The 21,984-nt window shown below is 46.8% G+C and overlaps 1 protein-coding gene across 2 annotated transcripts in view; it reads left to right on the top strand.

The window, feature by feature from the left end:
- The window catches only part of LOC144481942 (transmembrane protein 198-like), an 89,619-nt gene that overhangs the window by 50,058 nt on the left and 17,577 nt on the right, over positions 1-21,984 (top strand). For both annotated transcript variants that reach the window (XM_078201112.1, XM_078201113.1), the window contains exon 2: positions 20,436-20,667. In XM_078201112.1, coding sequence (XP_078057238.1) covers positions 20,511-20,667 — 157 coding nt within the window. In that variant the 5' untranslated portion in view covers positions 20,436-20,510. The remainder of the gene's footprint in view (positions 1-20,435; positions 20,668-21,984) is intronic.

The following is a 21,984-nucleotide window of genomic DNA, read 5'->3' as shown; positions in this document are numbered from 1 at the left end:
ACTTGGCAGCGCATTCTAGGCCCCCACCACCCTCTGTGTAAAAAACATCCCTCTAATATCTGAGTTATACTTCGCCCCTCTCACCTTGAGCCCGTGACCCCTCGTGAATGTCACTTCTGATCTGGGAAAAAGCTTCCCACCGTTCACCCTATCTATCCCCTTCATAATCTTGTACACCTCTATTAGATCTCCCCTCATTCGCTGTCTTTCCAGGGAGAACAACCCCAGTTTACCCAATCTCTCCTCCTAGCTAAGACCCTCCATACCTGGCAACATCCTGGTAAACCTTCTCTGCACTCTCTCTAACGCCTCCACGTACTTCTGGTAGTGCGGCGACCAGAACTGGACGCAGTACTCCAAATGTGGCCTAACCAGCGTTCTATACAGTTGCATCATCAGACTCCAGCTTTTATACTCTATACCCCGTCCTATAAAGGCAAGCATACCATATGCCTTCTTCACCACCTTCTCCACCTGTGTTGCCACCTTCAAGGATTTGTGGACTTGCACACCTAGGTCCCTCTGTGTTTCTATACTCCTGATGACTCTGCCATTTATTGTATAACTCCTCCCTACATTATTTCTTCCAAAATGCATCACTTCGCATTTATCCGGATTAAACTCCATCTGCCACCTCTCCGCCCAATTTTCCAGCCTATCTATATCCTGCTGTATTGCCCGACAATGCTCTTCGCTATCCGCAATTCCAGCCATCTTCGTGTCATACCAATGGGATTTGTCTTACATACTTGAAATAACAGTGTTATTAGAACTCCTATATCTAGCTTCAGTGCTTGTGAAGTATTTGTTAATGGTACCCTTCTCAACACCCCTGCCTCTGCTGTGGTAACATTGCTTTATTGTAAATTGCTGAGATATGGTACTGTAGCAACTGGCATACTAAGTATAGACAGAGCCCAATATATTTTTAATCCTTTCATTCCATTTGTCTGGAGTCCACCAGAGCAGATCTTAACGTTTTGGAGTGCCAATTTTCACAGTCAAGGATTGTTCCTAAAACTGTCCAATTTAATGTAAAATAGTAAATTGTTCATGGTCAGGTGGTGAATGAAGTTTCCTCTGAGTGCTCTGGTTTCCTCCCACAGTACAAAGATGTGTAGGTTAGGTGGATTGGCCATGCTAAATTGCCCTTTAGCGCCCAAAGATGTGTAGGTTAGGTGGATTGGCCATGCTAAATTGGCCCTTAGTGTCCAAAGATGTGCAGGTTAGGTGGATTGGCCATGCTAAATTGGCCCTTAGTGTCCAAAGATGTGCAGGTTAGGTGGATTGGCCATGCTAAATTGTCCCTTAGCGTCCAAAGATGTGCAGGTTACGCGGATTGGCCATGCTAAATTGTCCCTTTGTGTCCAAAGATGTGCAGGTTACGCGAATTGGCCATGCTAAATTGCTGTCAGGGGGATTAGCTAGGGTAAATATATGGGGTTACGGGGATAGGGCTTGGGTGGGATTGCTGTCGGTGCAGATTCGATGGGCTGAATGACCTCCTTCTGCACTGTATGGATTCTATGATTTGTATGAAAAGTGTGATCAAAAATAACAATAGGAAATAAGGTTTATGGATGGGAAGTGTGAGCCTTATGCACAATTGTATTTCTAGTATATAGGCATTGATGTTTTAAAGAAAATACTGGCTGGGAAAAACACAACCAAACCTCCAAATCAGGATGATCTTGGACTCTCAGAATAGGGGGAGCATTCTACTATTTTGAAGGAAAAATCTACCTCCCCACCTGGGCAAGAAGAGATTGTCCGACTGAAAAACGCCATGGAATTTGGAAGGCTCCAGTTGGAAGATTAAGGCCTCCTTTTTATGAGGGCTAGCAGGGCTGAATAACATTTTTCATATTTGTTCATGGGATATTTGTTGCCCAACCCTAATTGAGAAGATGGTGAGTGAGCCGCCGCCTTGAACCACTGCAGTCCGCGTGGTGTAGGTACACCCACAGTGCTGTTAGGGAGGGAGTTCCAGGAATTTGAACATGAATGAACAGAGAATAAGTTTGAATTTATTTGTCGTCCTAAGGGTATAATCTATGACTTAATCAAACCCGATTAATGCTCTACCATCTCCTAACGGCGCCGTGTGAAATACGTGGGCATAATGCCTTGATGGTAGTATCAAGTTTTGTTTTTAAAGAAAGGAATCTCTTGCTCGACAAGAATTCTCTTCTATAGTTCCTAATTAATACTGAGCATTGCCCTGGCCTGACACAAGGAATTTTTGACGCACTTAAATGGGCATTTCTTGCTGGCCCGTTTGGACAGTGTCTCCTTTTTGTACTGGCTGAATTCATCCAGACTAATGCAATGCGCCATGTTAAACTGCCTATTGTTGAGACAATGATAATAGCACAGTCTGTACTGAGCAAATAGACCTGAAGGTAATTGCAAAAATGTATTCTGCTCGCTGTCAAAAGTTTCTGTACAAGAATCTCGGGGAAAGAAAATGGCTGATGTGAAACTGAGAGTGTCCCAAATTGAGCAGGTGTATTTTGCAAGCCTTTCAATGGTTAAGTTTGTTTATTTATTAGTGTCACAAGTAGGCTTGCATTAACACTGCAATGAAGTTACTGTGAAATTCCCCGAGTCGCCACACTCCTGTTCGGGGTACACTGAGGGAGAATTTAGCACGGCCAATGCGCCCTAACCAGCACGTCTTTCAGACTGTGGGAGGAAACCGGAGCACCCGGAGGAAACCCACGCAGACATGGGGAGAACATAAGAACTAGGAGCAGGAGTCGGCCATCTGGCCCCTCGAGCCTGCTCCGCCATTCAACAAGATCATGGCTGATCTTTTTGTGGACTCAGCTCCACCATAACCCCAGCAGTGCTAACCACTGTGCCACCGCGCTGCCCCCAGTGTAGGTCGGAGGACTGGTTCTGTTTGAAGAAAGGAAGACTTGCATCAAAATAATGTATTTTGCAATCACAGGACATCTCCATGCATGTTGCAGTCAATACCGGGATTTTCTGGAACCCCCCCCACTGTGATGGGTTTTTCTGCTGCGGCCCAGTGGTTAGCACTGCTGCCTCACAGCGCCAGGGACCCGGGTTCAATTCCCAGCTCGGGTCACTGTCTGTGTGGAGTCTGCACGTTCTCCCCGTGTCTGTGTGGGTTTCCTCCGGGTGCTCTAGTTTCCTCCCACAGTCCAAAGATGTGTGGGTTAGGTTGATTGTCATGATGTGGAGATGCCGGCGTTGGACTGGGGTAAACACAGAGTACCCTTCGTTGTCCAGTACTTCCCCGGAGCGGAGAAGCTACGGCATCTCCTCCGGAGCCTTCAACATGTCATTGATGAAGACGAACATCTCGCCAAGGCCATCCCCACACCCCCACTTCTTGCCTTCAAACAACCGCACAACCTCAAACAGACCATTGTCCGCAGCAAACTACCCAGCCTTCAGGAGAACAGTGACCATGACACCACACAACCCTGCCACAGCAACCTCTGCAAGACGTGCCGGATCATCGACACAGATGCCATCATCTCACGTGAGAACACCATCCACCAGGTACACGGTACATACTCTTGCAATTCGGCCAACGTTGTCTACCTGATACGCTGCAAGAAAGGATGTCCCGAGGCATGGTACATTGGGGAAACTATGCAGACGCTGCGACAATGGATTAATGAACACCGCTCGACAATCACCAGGCAAGACTGTTCTCTTCCTGTTGGGGAGCACTTCAGCGGTCACGGGCATTCGGCCTCTGATATTCGGGTAAGCGTTCTCCAAGGCGGCCTTTGCGACACACGACAGCGCAGAGTCGCTGAGCAGAAACTGATAGCCAAGTTCCGCACACACGAGGACGGCCTCAACCGGGATATTGGGTTCATGTCACACTATTTGTAACTCCCACAGTTGCGTGGACCTGCAGAGTTTCACTGGCTGTCTTGTCTGGAGACAATACACATCTTTTTAGCCTGTCTTGATGCTCTCTCCACTCACATTGTTTCGTTTCTTAAAGACTTGATTAGTTGTAAGTATTCGCATTCCAACCATTATTCATGTAAATTGAGTCTGTGTCTTTATAAGCTCTGTTTGTGAACAGAATTCCCACTCACCTGAAGAAGGGGCTTAGAGCTCCGAAAGCTTGTGTGGCTTTTGCTACCAAATAAACCTGTTGGACTTTAACCTGGTGTTGTTAAACTTCTTATTAAGTTGATTGGCCATGCTAAATTGCCCTTAGTCGGGGGGATTAGCAGGGTAAATGTGTGGGGTTACGGGAATAGGGCCTGGGTGGGATTGTGGTCGGTGCAGACTCGATGGGCCGAATGGCCTCCTTCTGCACTGTAGGGATTTAATGATTCTATAACAGTCCTTCAAGTACTTTTCTGGATGCAGTGAGCAGTTGGCTGCCAGGGGATTTTTTTTGGTCCTGCTGAAGCCTTTGACATTTTGCATGGCTCGCCTGACCCACTGCTGGGAACCTGCTGCGGGGAGGGATGGGGGGGTTCGACTTCAGGAGCGGAAGATCATGTCCAATGAATGCCGTCGTTGCTGTAGGAAACACAGCAGCCAATTGGCACACAGCAATGTGATAATGACCAGATCATCAGTTTGTGATGTTGATTGAGGGATAAATATTGGCCAGAGCAACAGCAATGTCACCCTCCCAATTCTGCAGTTGTTAAACATGAAGAAATGCTCAAGGGTGGTGCTGAGAGTGTGTTCAGCCCCCAGCAGGTGAAACCAGAATTTTCTGCCCAAAGTCAATGGACCTTTGGCAGGGCTCCAAGTTTTCCAGTTCCGTTGGAACCGATTTTGGCTGCCAGCGGAACGGTAAAATCCCTATCTCTGCTTTTCATCCACAGTAAGGAAAAAATAGGAACTACAATGAATTGCCTGTGTTTCCTTGGCTCCTGATTCTTCATCATTGTTTTATAATGCCCCGTGATGTGCCTTTAGGCGTTTTATTACATTAAAAGGTGCTATGTAATGCAAGTTGTTGTTGTGTGTCTGAAATCAGCCTCCCAAACTTTCCACTCCTAAAGCTGGGACTGCGTGGATTTGTTTTTGTGTGGGATGGTTTGAACTGGTTTATTCTGCATTATGTCTTCCCCACCCCCAGCAGTTTGCTGCTGAATCTCTGCCCGTACGAGTCTCTTGGCGGAGATCATGAGCCCCAGGCAAATTGCTACTGCCAACTGCCAGCCTCTGCTCCAACTGCACCACTCAGCTTGGGCATTCCACAGGGTCTGCGGCTAATTGACTGTTATGAACTTGAAGAAGGTTCGGCAAGGGCAGGCAGAGGGAAGATAGACAAGGCCCTGCGGTCCTGGATGCCACAAGTTCAGGAATTAGCTGCGTGGGCCCATCTGAGGAAGGCTGCCTTTTGCGATTTCTGCTGGGACTCCCTCCTCTGAAACCTGAACATAAGAAATAGGAGCAGGAGTAGGCCATCTAGCCCCTCAAGCCTGCTCCGCCATTCAATAAGATCATGGCTGACCTGATAGTGGGTTCAGTTCCACTTACCCGCCCGCTCCCCATAACCCTTAATTCCCTTTATGGTTAAAAATCTATCTATCTGTGACTTAAACACATGTAACGAGGTAGCCTCTACTGCTTCATTGGGCAGAGAATTCCAAAGATTCACTACCCTCTGGGAGAAGAAGTTCCTCCTCAACTCTGTTCTAAATTGACTCCCCCGTATTTTGAGGCTATGCCCCCTAGTTCTTGTTTCCATTGTAAGTGGAAATAACCTCGCTGCTTCTACCCTGTCTAGCCCCTTCATTATCTTATATGTCTCTATAAGATCTCCCCTCAACCTTCTAAACTCCAATGAGTACAGGCCCAGTCTACTCAATCTCTCCTCATAAGCTAACCCCCTCATCTCTGGAATCAACCCGGTGAACCTTCTCTGTACCCCCTCCAAAGCTAATATATCCTTTCTTAAATAAGGGGACCAAAATTGTACACAGTAGTCTAGGCGCGGCCTCACCAGTACCCTGTACAGTTGCAGCAAGACCTCCCTGCTTTTATACTCCATCCCTCTCGCGATAAAGGCCAACATTCCATTTGCCTTCTTGATCACCTGCTGCACCTGCAAACTGAGTTTTTGTGATTCATGCACAAGGACCCCCAGGTCCCTCTGCACAGTAGCATGTTGTAATTTTTCACCGTTTAAATAATAGTCCATTTTACTATTATTCCTTCCAAAGTAGATAACCTCACACTTACCAACGTTATACTGTGATCCAACATGGAGGTAGCCCTGGCCATCGCTGGGAAAGTCACTGCAAGGTCGAATGTTTACACAACCAAACCGGTGTCAACGGTTTCCACCACAGTCACCAAAGGATCACCAATACTTCAAGCGGGTGGCAGACACCTTGACTGCTGAGACGGGGGAAGGAAATACTTCTGTTTATTTCTTCTTTTCTTATTTTTTACTTTTATTTTTATTAGTGTCAGGAGTAGGCTGACATTAACACTGCAATGAAGTTACTGTGAGAATCCCCTAGTCGCCACACTCCTGTTTGGGTACACTGAGGGAGAATTTAGCACGGCCAATGCACCTAACCAACACATCTTTCGGACTGTGGGAGGAAACCGGAGCATCCAGAGGAAACCCACGCAGACACGGGGAGAAACGTGCAGACTCTGCACAGACAGTGACCCGAGCCGGGAATCGAACCCAGGTCCCTGGCGCTGTGAGGCAGCAGTGCTAACTACTGTGCCACCATGCTGCCCTCTACCTTTGGAAGAAGGTAACAGGATAGGAGGGAGCAGTGCCTATTACCAGCTAGGGGAGTCTTACTTGAAGTGTCAAGGCCTCGATGATCATAGAAATCATAGAATCCCTACAGCACAGAAAGAGGCCATTCGGCCCATTGAGTCTGCACCGACCACAATCCCACCCAGGCCCTACGCCCATATCCCTACACATATTACCCGCTAATCCCTCTAACCTACGCATCTCAGGACACTAAGGGCAATTTATCATGGCCAATCAACCTAACCCGCACATCTTTGGACTGTGGGGGGAAACCGGAGCACCCGGAGGAAACCCACGCAGACACGAGGAGAATGTGCAAACTCCACACAGACAGTGACCCGAGGCCGGGAATCGAACCTAGATCCCTGGAGCTGTGAAACAGCAGTGCTAACCACTGTGCTACCATGCCGCATGGAGAAAGCGAGTAAGGGAGTGAGAGGGGTGTCATGCAGAAGGATCGAGGAGAGAGGTGGCAAGAGGGGGAGAGGCGGCGAGCAGGTTACTGGAAAGGCAAGTGTGGGCTGTGTACTGTTGCCTTCGATCACTCAGGCCCAGCAGTGTATAGGCTTGTCTTGTATGTCCCTCTACCTCCAATGCTCCAGGCAGGGACCAGTGCATCCCTCTGTGTCCGGCTTTTTAAAAGTGGTCTGATGGCACACATCAATGTATCACAAGGAAAGTCTTTCATTCCATCATTGTTCGGGTGGTGTCAGACCACAAGACCATAGGATAACGTGTGATACCTCAACATCAACCACAATGGGCCCGAAACACTGCAGAACTTCCATCTTTTGATGTCAGTAGGCCATTTGACCTTGTCCCAAATTGCAAGGTTGGGGTCATTTACCCACCCTGGGTGGGTGGCTCACACGTGTGGAGGTTTGAAGCAGCTGTCCTGATGGGGTGTGCTGCACTTGTATGAGTATTCCAAGCCCAGGGAGGGTCCACTCCGCCATTGAACATAATCGTGGCTGATCTTGTCCTGGTCTCAACTCCACTTTCCTGCCATAGCCCTTTATCCCGGTTTCCACCAGAAACGTATCCATCTCTTTCTTTGAATCTGTTGATTGATTCTGCCTCCACTGCACTCTGGGGCAGATAGTTCCACAAATACACAGCCCTCTGAGTGAAGTAGTTTCGACACCATCCAGGACAAAGCAGCCCACCAATTGCTACCCCTTCCACAAACATTCACTCCCTCCACCACCGATGCTCAGTAGCAGCAGTGTGTACCATCTACAAGATGCACTGCAGCAACTCACCAAGGCTCCTTAGGCAGCACCTTCCAAACCCACGACTGCGACCATCTGGAAGGATAAGAGCAGCAGATACCTGGGAACACCACCACCTGGAAGTTCCCCTCCAAGTCACTCACCGTCCTTACTTGGAAATATATCGGCCGTTCCTTCACTGTCGCTGGGTCAAAATCCTGGAATTCCCTCCCGAAAAGCTCTGTAGGTGTAACGACACCTCGGGGACTGCAGTGGGTTCGAGAGGGCAGCTCACCACCATTTTCTCAAAGGCAACTAGGGATGGGCAATAAATGCTGGCCAGCCAGCGACACCCACACCCCCTAAAGTGAATTTTAAGAATCGAGACTGACATTCTCGGTGCAGTACTGAGGGAGTGCTGCACTGTCGGGGAAACTGTCTTTCGGATAAGACATTAACCCGAGTTGGATGTAAAAGATCCCTATGCACTATTTGCAGAAGAGCAGGGGAGTTCTCCCCAGTGTCCTGGCCAATATTTATCACTCAACTAATATCATTAAAGCAGATAAGCTGGTGCTTATCACATTGCTGTTTGTGAGAGCTTGCTGTGCACTGTTTAAGTGCAAGTCTTTATTTATAAAAATGCCGCGGTGCTCATTACGCTTTTAACTGAGTTATTTGGAGCAACTTGTAAGCACAGACCATACAAAGTCCGATCTGGAAACTTTGGATGGGCACAACTGAGTAATATTGGAAAGGACAACACTCCCTGGTTTCACTGTTTAAGTATGCACCAAACATTAGAACAAAGAACAATACAGCACAGGAACAGGCCCTTTGGCCCTCCAAGCCCGTGCCGCTCCCTGGTCCAAACTAGACCATTCTTTTGTATCCCTCCATTCCCACTCCGTTCATATGGCTCTCTAGATAAGTCTTAAACATTCCCAGTGTGTCCGCCTCCACCACCTTGCCTGGCAGCGCATTCCAGGCCCCCACCATCCTCTGTGTAAAATACGTCCTTCTGATATCCGTATTAAACCTCCCCCCCTTCACCTTGAACCTATGACCCCTCGTGAACGTCACCACCAACCTGGGGAAAAGCTCCCCACCGTTCATGCCTTTCATAATTTTAAACACCTCTATTAAGTCTCCCCTCATCCTCCGTCTTTCCAGGGAGAACAACCCCAGTTTACCCAATCTCTCCTCATAACTAAGCCCCTCCATACCAGGCAACATCCTGGTAAACCTCCTCTGTACTCTCTCCAAAGCCTCCACGTCCTTCTGGTAGTGTGGCGACCAGAACTGGACGCAGTATTCCAAATGCGGCCGAACCAACGTTCTATACATCTGCAACATCAGACCCCAACTCTTATACTCTATGCCCCGTCCTATAAAGGCAAGCATGCCATATGCCTTCTTCACCACCTTCTCCACCTGTGACGTCACCTTCAAGGATCTGTGGACTTGCACACCCAGGTCCCTCTGCGTATCTACACCCTTTATGGTTCTGCCATTTATCGTATAGCTCCTCCCTACATTATTTCTACCAAAATGCATCACTTCGCATTTATCAGGATTGAACTCCATCTGCCATTTCTTTGCCCAAATTTCCAGCCTATCTATATCCTTCTGTAGCTTCTGACAATGCTCCTCACTATCTGCAAGTCCTGCCAATTTTGTGTCGTCCGCAAACTTACTGATCACCCCAGTTACACCTTCTTCCAGATCGTTTATATAAATCACAAACAGCAGAGGTCCCAATACAGAGCCCTGCGGAACACCACTGGTCACAGGCCTCCAGCTGGAAAAAGACCCTTCCACTACCGCCCTCTGTCTTCTGTGACCAAGCCAGTTCTCCACCCATCTAGCCACCTCCCCCTTTATCCCATGAGATCCAACCTTTTTCACCAGCCTACCATGAGGGACTTTGTCAAACGTTTTACTAAAGTCCATATAGACGACATCCATGGCCCTTCCCTCGTCAACCATTCTGGTCACTTCTTCAAAAAACATTGAAACAGTTGAAAGAAACTGGGATGTGAGTAGTCAGCTACCCCCCTCAAAGAATGAGGTCACAGCAACAGCTTGCATTCATTTAGCCCCTTGAAGTCAACTTTAGGGAAGGAACTGTTCGATGTCATGTCATCAAAAACACGTTTTTCCAATTGTGTTGCTGCACAGTAACAAGAGCAATTCATCGAGTCATAGAGGTTTACAGCATGGAAACAGGCCCTTCGGCCCAACTTGTCCATGCTGCCCCCTTTTTTTTAAACCCCTAAGCTCGTCCCAGTTGCCCGCGGTTGGCCCATATCCCTCTATACCCATCTTACCCATGTAACTGTCTAAATGCTTTTTAAAAGACAAAATTGTACCCACCTCTACTACTACCTCTGGCAGCTTGTTCCAGACACTCACCACCCTCTGTGTGAAAGAATTGCCCCTCTGGACACTTTTGTATTTCTCCCCTCTCACCTTAAACCTATGCCCTCTAGTTTTAGACTCCCCTACCTTTGGGAAAAGATATTGACTATCTAGCTGATCTGTGCCCCTCATTATTTTATAGAGCTCTATAAGATCACCCCTCAGCCTCCTACGCTTCAGAGAAAAGAAGTCCCAGTCTATTCAGCCTCTCTTTATAACTCAAACCATCAAGTCCCGGTAGCATCCTAGTAAATCTTTTCTGCACTCTTTCTAGTTTAATAATATCCTTTCTATAATAGGGTGACCAGAATTGCACACAGTATTCCAAGTGTGGCCTTACCAATGTCTTGTACAACTTTAACAAGATGTCCCAACTCCTGTATTCAACGTTCTGATCAATGAAACCAAGCATGCTGAATGCCTTCTTCACCACTCTATCCACCCGTGACTCCACTTTCAAGGAGCTATGAACATGTACCCCAGATCTCTTTGTTCTGTAACTCTCCCCAACGCCCTACCATTAACTGAGTAAGTCTTAATTCTCCAGAAGAAGTAGCAATGTTTTGTCATTTAAAGATATTGAGAAATTGGTGCAAATTCACTATCTTTGTGTGCTCACTTTGCCAGGGAAAATTTGGGTCCAGAAAAGCACTTTTTCTTTCATGGAAAAGGCATGATTGGGTTAAACCATGAGCAGAATGTTTGAGTGCTAGTTCATGAATAATACCAAATGGAAATACAGTTGAGACTTGACTCATTGACTGTCACTCCTTGTGTTTCATAGTGTAGAATTGGCACTGGTCCTATTCATGTGATGTGGCCAATTCTTAAGTCAGCAAGTTCTTTTTTTTAAAAAAAAGCATTGAAAGGGCTACAAGTATCTTGCTCTGTTAAACTGCGGTTAGATTGGCCATAGTGTTAGGAAAAAACCTGTCAGACGTAATGCTCCACAGGAAGATGCCATTGTGATGTTGTAGAGGCTTGATTATACGGAGTAAACGTTCAGTCTGTTACAGCGACTCATTTGGTTTCCTCTTCTCTACTCCCTCCAAGACATGACAGACCCTTAAATGGGAAATGGAAAGCAGACTTTGTTTGTGGTGAGATCCTGCACTGAAAGCCGTGGTGGAAACTCCTCGTCTCTCACATGGTGCGTGGAGCTCGGCCAGGCTTTCCAGCCTCATTCCCCAGTCAGTTGCAGCCACAGCTTAGAGACTATTCACCAGATGTGAAGGGGCGAATGTTTCTGCGATGACTCACTCGGCCGGCTGTGAGGATTTCATAGGTCATGTGAAATGTCACACACCGCGCTCCCGAGGTGGGACAGCCCAACCACTGAAGGAATCCTCCTTTAATTTTTGGCAGGAAGAAATGGATTTGTTTGTCTTGATGGAGAATGTGCCGTGAACTTTGAGGGGAGAGGCAGGAAATCCCTCATTAACTCTTTGCAAGCACTATGGCAGAATAGGTCACCGGTGTCTCTGAATTCAGATACGTCATTGGCGTCATCATAGAATCCTACAGTGCAGAAGGAGGCCATTCAGCCCATCAAGCCTGCACAGACCACAATCCCACCCAAGCCCTATCCCCATAACCCCATGCATTTACCTTAGCTAGTCCCCCTGACACCAAGGGGCAATTTAGTATGGCCAATTCACCTAACCTGCACATCTTTGGACACTAAGGGGCAATTTAGCATGGCCAATTCACCTAACCTGCACATCTTTGGACACTAAGGGGCAATTTAGCATGGCCAATTCACCTAACCTGCACATCTTTGGACACTAAGGGGCAATTTAGCATGGCCAATTCACCTAACCTGCACATCTTTGGAGTGTGGGAGGAAACCGGAGCACCCGGAGGAAACCCATGCAGACACGGGGAGAACGTGCAGACTCCACACAGTGACCCGAGGCTGGAATTGAACCCGGGTCCCTGGCGCTGTGAGGCAGCAGTGCTAATCACTGTGCCACCGTGCCACAGAGACTATTTGTGCAGGATTAATTTCATTAAAATAAATCCAAATGAAAAGAATCCAACATTTCATGTGGATATACATTTACTTTCCATCAGGAGACGCTGAATGGAAATCAAGATTTGGAAAATGACCCAAACAAAAAGATAGCAGTTCTATTCTGAGGCTATTTGCCCGGATAGATCAGGAGATTGTGTGCTATCCATATAAAAATGAATGAATGGAAAATCACAGACTGGAAGTTTCACGATAATCTCCCCCAGTGTGTCCAGGAGTGGAGGAACAGAAGATGTGTGAAGGGGCAGGATAGACAGGAAGCGGAAGATAACTGAGATCAAACTTGCTCTTGTGGTGGTCACTATAGTGTCAGCAATGTGTCCAAGAGCTGAACCAAAAAACTACCAATCTGGTGAAACGGGACTCCACTGAAATAGGCAGGTGGTCCTAGACAACTAAAGACCTGCGCCCCCCCGAATACTCTTACCAACCAACCTGCACACTAATTCATGAGCTAACCTTAAATGTATATTTCATTACAGATCGAGGCACACTAAATGTGTAACCACACATCAAGTAACTGGAGGAAGTGCTTAAAGTTTGGATGTAATGTCACCCATGTACCATTTAACACACAAGTCAACATTTCCTGGGCCTTTTGTAAAAATAAGGCTGTTCCGAACTGACCAAGATGTGGTGTGTGATTTTAAAAGATAAATCATGTAACTCAGGTCCCTGGTGCTGTGAGGCAGCAGTGCTAACCACTGTTCCACCCTCAATCTTCTGGGGCTTAGGACAGGGGTTGTTGAACAGCTTTGCTCCATACTGGGTGAGGGTAGGATTATGTGGCATGTATATTTACCTCTATCCATCTATACTTGATATTTACTGAGAAGTTTGGCACTGATGGCTTCTCCTGGAATGGTGCTTAGATCACTTTAATTTGTTTCTTCGTTAAACTTGGAGTTTGATGGAATCTCTGCTGTGATAACCATCTGTAGCAGCTTGATTTAAAAATGCTCATCCTTGTTTGCAAATCTCTCCATGACCTCGACCACTCCCTATCTCTATAATAATCTCCAGCTCAACAACCCTCTTGGGATATTTACACTTCCCCAATTCTGGCCTCTTCAACATCCCCAAAACCTTTGGTGGTCTTGTCTTCAGCTGCCTCGTCCTCAGATCTAGAATGACGTCCATAAACCTTTCCAGCTCTCTCGCTGCTTCGACTTTGACCAATGTTTTGGTTATCTGCCCCAATATCTCTCCATGTAGCTTGGTGTCCTGTATTGTTTTATAATTCTCCTGTGAATCACCTTGGGGATGTCTTACTTTATTACAGGTGCTATAGAAATGCAGGACTGATCTAAATGAATTAAAGTTGACTTGATTTATCTCAATAGGTATTGTGTGCTTTTAGGGATGTGCTCTGACAATAGGCAGTACCTGTGGGGGTGGCGAAAGGGGAGAAACCTGGGAAGCATTTAAAGTTAACTGAGTTTCATTCATTTTAAGCATACACGTGAAAAAAACCCAATGGTACTTTTCCACTGTTAGTATAGAATCATAGAATCCTACAGTGCAGAAGGAGGCCATTCGGCCCATCGAGTCTGCACCGACCACAATCCCATCCAGGCCCCATAACCCCATGCATTTATCCTAGGTAGTCCCCGTGGCACTAAGGGGTAATTTAGCATGGCCAATCAACCTAACCCGCACATCTTTGTACTGTGGGAGGAAACTGGAGCACCCGGAGGAAACCCACGCAGACACGAGGAGAATGTGCAAACTCCGCACAGACAGTGACCCAAGCTGGAAATCGAACCCGGGTCCCTGGCGCTGTGAGGCAGCAGTGCTAACCACTACGCCACCGTATCGCCCATAGAAGGAGGCCATTCGGTCCAGCAAGTCTACACTGACCACAATCCCACCCAGGCCCTATCCCATAACCCCATGCATTTACCCTAGCTAGCCCCCATGACACTAAGGGCCAATCCACCTAACCTGCACATCTTTGGACTGTGGGAGGAAACCGGAGCACCCGGAAGAAACCCACGCAGACACGGGGAGAACGTGCAAGCTCCAACAGACAGTGACCCGAGGCCGGAATTGAACCCGGGTCCCTGGCGCTGTGAGGCAGCAGTGCTAACCACTGTGCCACCATGCCGCATGTTAACGTATTTCACTGCATATGTCATTGCTTTCAGATGGACATGTCCTGGTGGAATATGCACTCTTCACAAGGCCAGCCCTACTCAAGCAACCTGACTAACAATGTTCTCCCAAAATGCTTGAACGCAATCTTTGAAATTCTCCAAGGCAGAGGGTTCTGCATACTGCATTGTTGAAGCAGATAGATTTTTGGATACTGAGGAAATTAAGCAATATGGGGCTAGCGCTGAAGAAGATTGAGGTCTTATTGATGGTGGGGCAGGCTAACGTGGGCCAAATGGCCTACTCTTGCTCCTGTTTCTTGTGTAATATTTTCCCATTCTTAATTCTAAATCCAACATTACCAATGCATCGAACTACATTGGGCAGTCTTAAATAGTCCAAGCCAAATTCATTTGGACTTATTTCTAATGGGCCTTAATCCTTTCAAATTGGATAATTTAGATGGCGATTTAAAAAAAAGCCAATTTACACCTATTGAGGTGCATGTGTTTGTCTCTGATGCCACCCAGTGGCCAGACACAGGATTGGAATTGCCTCACACCAGGGACAGGGGGAGGGGAGGGAGCAGTCAACCAACCCTTGGGGGTGCTGAGGCCAATTGTAGCATCCAACTGCCACCTAGGCTGAGGGCAATGAAGCATGGACTATAAGGCTCAGGTGCTCATTGGACACACTCGCTGAGCTGAAGGGGAAAAACCGTTGCAGTAATGTAGCATCATCTTCCTTTCAACATTCAATAATGATTGCATGGGAGAGCACAGTAATAACCACTAGAGCTGCCTTGAAGGATTCATTGGGGAAGTGGTACCCATTCCCTGTGTATTTGTTTTCCAAACTTTGGGTCATCTTTGGTTCAAGTTGGGGCAGCACGCTGGCACAGTGGTTAGCACTGCTGCTTCACAGCTCCAGGGACCCGGACTTGATTCCCAGCTCGGGTCACTGTCTGTGTGGAGTTTGTACATTTCTCCCTGTGTCTGCATGGGTTTCCTCCGGATGCTCCGGTTTCCTCCCACACTCCAAAGATGTGCAGGTTAGGTGGATTGGCCATGCTAAATTGCCCCTTAGTGTCCAAAGATGTGTAGGTTAGAGGGATTAGCGGGGTAAATATGTGGGGTACACGGTAGAATCATAGAAACCCTACAGTGCAGAAAGAGGCCATTGGGCCCATCGAGTCTGCACTGACCACAATCCCACCCAGGCCTTACCTCCGTATCCCTACATATTTACCCGCTAATCCCTCTAACCTACGCATCTCAGGACACTAAGGGGCAATTTTAGCATGGCCAATCAACCTAACCTGCACACCTTTGGACTGGTCGAAGGGTCTGGGTGGGATTGTTGTTGGTGCAGACTCGATGGGCCGAATGGCCTCCTTCTGTACTGTCGGGATTCTAAGTCCAATCGTTCCGTGCATACTTTTCTTTGCTGAGTCCAGTTGTCAAACTGCTTTGTTTTTGCTGCGCTGGTTGTCTCTCATGGCTACTGTTAATTGGTTTTGGGCATTTATCAGCATTCTGAATGAAAATGCAGGGTGCCCCTGACATTATAATTGTCTATTCAAAATGGGGTCAAATGGTGCTCCAGTTCACAACCCTATCGGAAAATCTCCTAGCCAAACAAAATCCCGCTGTACCTGGTTGGAACAAAATCTACGCTTGACGCAATTTTACGCAAATTGGTGCAAAGTGAGAAAATTAGAGGGGACAAGGCAATTCTAGCCAGGGCATTCTTGCCCTGAATGAATCACATACAGCATCTCAACATGCACCACATCCAGTGAAGTGCAATGATCATGATTGTGCAACAACCATTTTGCACACAGCAAGATCCCACAGCAGCGAGTTGAATGACCAGTTGATCCTGAGTTTTTAACTGTTAATTGTGGAGGGCATCTTGGCCAGGACACAGGGCAGAACTCTCTTGCTCTCCCTCAAATAGTGCCATGGGTTCTTTAACTCCCACTTGATTAGGCAGATTAATCCAAAGATGTGTAGGTTAGGTGGATTGGCTATGCTAAATTGTCCCTTAGTGTCTAAAGATGTGTGGGTTAGGTGGATTGGCCATGCTAAATTGCCCCTTAGTGTTCAAAGACGTGTAGGTTAGTGGGGTAAATATGTAAGGTTATGGGGAAAGGGCCTGTCGAAGAGATGATGCAGCCTCGATGGGCCGAATGGCCTCCTTTTGCACTGTAGCAATTCTATATGTTCTATATAGATATGGGGGTGAGTTTTACCATCGTGCCTGCCATGGGAATCATAGCGGGTGAGGGGCGGACCATGGAAAGGTCCTTTGACCTCAAGCGGGATTTTCCGGATTCGGGGCGAGCGCGGCCGGAGAATTCCGCCCGTGGTCACATTTTGAACATGTCTTTGGAGTGGAACCTGAACGCACAGGGCTTTGTTCTCAGAGGCAAGGGTGCTAGTGATTGAGTCAAGTTGACATTTCAGCATTGATAGAAGTCTGGCCGTTGGAGAACACAAAGAGTCAATTGAGGAACAAGATTGTTGACTTGGCTATGAGCAATGAGGTTTAGTGGACCAGCTCTAGTGAGAGATAATAAGATGGCTCACAGTATGCTAAGCAGATCAGTCAGATGAATGAGATGATTGTTTAGCAACAGAGAGAAGGAAAGCTCCTAATTGCGTCAGTTTATCTAGAACTAAGTTTCATTTATACAGCACAGATATTAGTTGCTTGCTACGCTGGCCAGTTTCTGAGACAAGAAAGTTGTCATTCTGACCCTGAACAATATGTGTCTTGTTCAACGAGCTATCAAAACTCCTAAGCCCATTTACAGTATCAGGAATTAAGGCTTTGAACATGGGCTGTTCGTCATAGAATTATTTAAGATTTATTTATTAGACCATGACCGATTCTTCACCTCCAGTGCTTAAATTTTCCCAAGTGATAGAAACAAAATTTGAATTTCTTCTGTCTTGCTCTGCAATCTTTCACTCATTCTGAGGGTCAGTTTTCAGAGCCTCTGGTACTTCGCTCGATGAGTTATCCCAAACAATGAATGCTGGCAGCTTAATCAGTTGTGGGGGAAGCCCAATTCTGTTCTTGCTGTACATCCACCCACATGCATTTGGTATCAGGATCACAGGATAGTGAGCACAAACAGGAACTCTGATGCTCGACTGAAATCAACTAATTCAGCCTTGATCAGAGCTCCAATCTGTCTTGTGCCTCAGAACTGGAAGGAATGCACATTTATGTCCCAGTACATCAAATTTACAACAGAGAAGTAGGCCATTCAGTCCATCTGTCCCGTGCTGATTTTTGTGCCTCACATGAGCCGCCTCCCACCCCTCTTCCACTAAACATATCAAAATATCCTTCGAGGATAAAGGCAAAATACTACGGATGCTGGAATCTGAAACAAAAACAGAAAATGCTGGAAAATCTCAGCAGGTCTGATAGCATCTGTGGAGAGAGAATAGAGCCAACGTTTCGAGTCTGGATGATCCTTTGTCAGAGCCCAAAATATCCTTCTATTCCACTCTTCCTCATCCAGCTTCCACTTAAGAATGTCTCTGCGATTCGTCTCAACTATTTCCTGTGGTCGCGAATCTCAATACACTCTGTTTAAACAAGTTTCTCCTGAATTCCTTGCTGAATTTATTTGCAACTATCTTATATTGATGACCCCCAGTTTAAGTCAGCACTCCCCCTTCCCTGAGGTGGAAACATCTTCTTTACCTCTACCCTATCAAACCTTCATGATTTTAATGATTTAAGATGTGGATTGTGAAAATCTCATGTTCAGCTACTGTAATACTGTACAAAGACTTGTAGGGTCTTTTTATGACCACTGGACATTTTAAATCACTTTACAACCAATGAGGTACTTTTTGAGATGTAGTTACTCTTATAACGTCAGAAACACAGCAACCAATTTGCACACAGCAAGCTCCAACAAACAGGAATATGATAATGACCAGATAACCTGTATTTACCATGCTGGCTTAAGGGCAACATGGTGGCACAGTGGTTAGCACTGCTGCCTCACAGCGTCAGGGACCCGGGTTCAATTCCTGGCTTGGGTCACTGTCTGTGTGGAGTCTGCATGTTCTCCCCGTGTCTGCGTGGGTTTCCTCCGGGTGCTCCGGTTTCCTCCCACAGTCCAAAGATGTGCAGGTTAGGTGGATTGACCATACTAAATTGCCCCTTAGTGTCCAAAGATGTGTAGATTAGGTGGATTAGCTAAATTGTCCCCTTAGTGTCAGGGAGATTAGCGGAGTAAATGTGTGGGGTTATGGGGATAGGACCTGGGTGGGATTGTTGTCGGTGCATGCTCGATGGGCCGAATGGCCTCCTGCACTGTAGGGATTCTGTGATTCTGTTCTATAAATATTGGCCAGTGGAACTCCTGTTCTTAGAAAAGTGGCACAGGATCTTTTAGGCCCATCTTGCTTAACATTTCATCTGAGAGGCAGTCCCTCAATACTGAACCGAAGTGTCAGCCTGGATTCTGTGCTCATGTCTCTGGAGTGGAACCTGACCTCACATACCTCTGACTCAGAGACGAGAGTACTACACACTGAGTCAAGACTGACTGCTAGTTAAAAGGAACCAGATAGTTTGTGCAGAGACTCTTTGGCGTCATGTTGAAGTTTTACCCCTGCGAATTTGTGAATGAGTACAGCAGATTGTGGGTTAGCTTCAACTCTGGCACTGGAGCATTTCCCAAATTGTCTCCGACTAGCTGTTGCAGGTGGCAAACAGGGAATAAAAGTTGTTTGGAGACAACACTATCTCTGTCTACAACATTTCTGACAGTGGAATAAACTCACCATGTTAAAAACCACTTTCAAATTAAACTTTGCTTCAGAAAGTGCTGATTTTGAGCCAGGGTATTTGAGCAGCACCCAGACTGAAGTTTAGTTCTGCATCTAGAAACAAGAATTTTAAACTGGTAACTTAAATGCGGTAAATTGTGTCAACATCTGGGCTCCAGCAGGAACAATATATTCATTTGGTACAGCCACTGCCCTTTTTTAAAAAAGTGCTTATGCAAATAAATTTTGTATTTTGAATGTATTCAAGAGGCGCTGGATATAGCACTTGGGGCGAACCGGATTAGAGGTTAAGGGGAGAAAGCAGGATTAGGCTATTGAGTTGGACGATCAGCCATGATCGTGATGAATGGTGGAACAGGCGCGAAGGGCCGAATGGCCTCCTCCTGCTCCTATCTTCTATGAATTTCACTTTTATGCATAAAGTTGTGCCTTGTATGACTTGGTTGACATTCAGGTTTGGCGAATATATTCAAATTATCTGAGTTATGAATCCGCATGTTCGTATAAGAAAGATAAACTTGCAATTAGAAAGCACCTCAACATACCCAAGCTCGTTGCAACCAAGAGATTTGTAAGTGCAGTAACTGTTGTTTAGTTAGTTTTAATTATAAAAAGTCCTATTTCTTTTCTTCTCTCTACAGTTATGCAGGTGAGATTTGAGGCAACATGTCGATGTTGTTTTGAATGCTATATTTTTAATCTGAGACACGTGGTGCCAACGAGGATTTAAAAAGATACATTATTGCAAGAATGGCTTTATGAAGAGAGCTTTTGCCACAAGCCGCACATATTTTGACACCATAATGATGCATTTGTTGAGAGCCAGTTCATCTAATCCTAAATTGGGCCATATTTGTGTAATTCATTAACCAGCACGAGATAATTGAGTTGGGGGGGGGGGTCTCCTTCGATTTGCCGTGTGGCTGGATACACTTCATACAATCCCATACCGAGAATATCGTGAAGGCACTGAGGAAAATTCAGGGTTCCATTCTGACATTCCAAGGCCACTAGTTTGATGAAAATTGAATCCTCTTTCACTTCAGATTTCCAGCGCCTGCAGTATTTTGTTCTTGATCTAATTCTGTTTGTTTTGTGTCTTTCTCTCGCAGAACTTGCGGTGTTCTGATTGGATGGACAGACCCACCTAACATTCTTGTGCCTTCCCCTGTCGACTTTGGACAGCTATGACCTCTACACCGTTGGACTTTAACCTCAAGGGCACAGAGCAGGAGGACATTGTTGTGAACCGCTGTGACCTGGAGGTGGAAAGGAAGTATCAGCTCATTCCATCGATTATTTGTGCCATGTGCTGCCTTTTTGGGGTCATCTACTGCTTCTTTGGTGAGTAAGCTATTGATAACTGTGTGTGGGACACTGAGGGAGGTACACATTTCAAAGTGGATTTATCCAGGCAGAATGCAGTTCAATTTTTGATATTGCTGAATTGCCGTCCCAAGTCAATTGTTGCTCAACTTTGCATTCATTAGGTAGAAGAAAATGCCTTTTGATCTTGGGATCATTAGGATTAAAAGTCTGAAGCAGTCCTTTCTGGGAAAATGGAGGAAGCAGTTGGAAGCATTGTGTAAACTGATGTCAATTTTTGTGAACATCACATAGAACCCCTGCAGTGCAGAAAGAAGCCATTCGGCCCATCGAGTATGCACCAACTTTCCAAAAGAGCATCCCACCCAGATCCTCCCCTTTGCTCTATCCCCATAACCCTGCTAATCCACCTAACCTGCACATCTTTGGACACTAAGGGGCAATTTAGCATGGCCAATCCACCTAACCGCCATATCTTTGGACACTAATGTCATTCGAAAGGTTAGCCATGTGGGAAAGGACAGTGCCCTAAGATAGGACTGTTCTGAAATTGGATCCTGCCCTGCTGCTGCTGGGGCTAAGTCACATATTGAAAAAACTGGCCAAGAAAGCTCTCAGCCATTTCTGGCGTGGCCCACGCGAGTGTGTGTGTGTGTGTTGGAGGCATACTGTGATGTCAAACGACCTCTTACACTGATGTGACACCTCACCTGTCACAGAGGTCCAGCGAATGCCCACTCTGAAGCTCTCAAAGATGAACATGTGTACAGCTGCCAGAGGGCCTCCCCCATCAGTGTTGCAGGAGAGCTACAGAGACAATGGGCAGGATTGGTTGGATGATGGGGTTTTCCAGCTCCGCCATCTGTTGATTCGCCGCTGCTCACAGCAGGGCCACAGCCACTGAACCGTGGAGTTTTCATTGGCTGGAGATCAGACTTCTGCCCCTCACTTGGACAGATGTCCCAGCAATGGCCAGGACTGGGATTATAAGCAGTCCCCAGTTCCCGAGTCCCAGAGTCCAGGACCAGGCAAGTGTGGGGGAGAGTGGGGGGCAGGTCTTGCAGCACAAAAAGGAGTAAGGAGGTGAGGCTTGGGAAAAGGTGGGGGTCCTAATGGACGGGCCAAAGAGGGGGAGAGAGAGATAGGCCAAACGGGGGAGAGAGGGAGAGGCCAAATGGGGGAGAGAGAGAGGCTTAAGGAGAGAGAGAGAACCCACAAGGGCGGACCATGGGAGGTTGGTGGGCATCCGATATGGAAAGAGGCACCTTTAGAGGGGTGCTCCTCTCAAGGATGGGCCGCCCTCTGCCATGCCCACCCCACCCCTGGTACAATTGC

Source organism: Mustelus asterias, chromosome X (assembly GCF_964213995.1).
Source record: "Mustelus asterias chromosome X, sMusAst1.hap1.1, whole genome shotgun sequence".
NCBI classification, from domain to species: Eukaryota; Metazoa; Chordata; class Chondrichthyes; order Carcharhiniformes; family Triakidae; genus Mustelus; species Mustelus asterias.
This window is presented reverse-complemented; position numbering and strand designations above follow the sequence as displayed.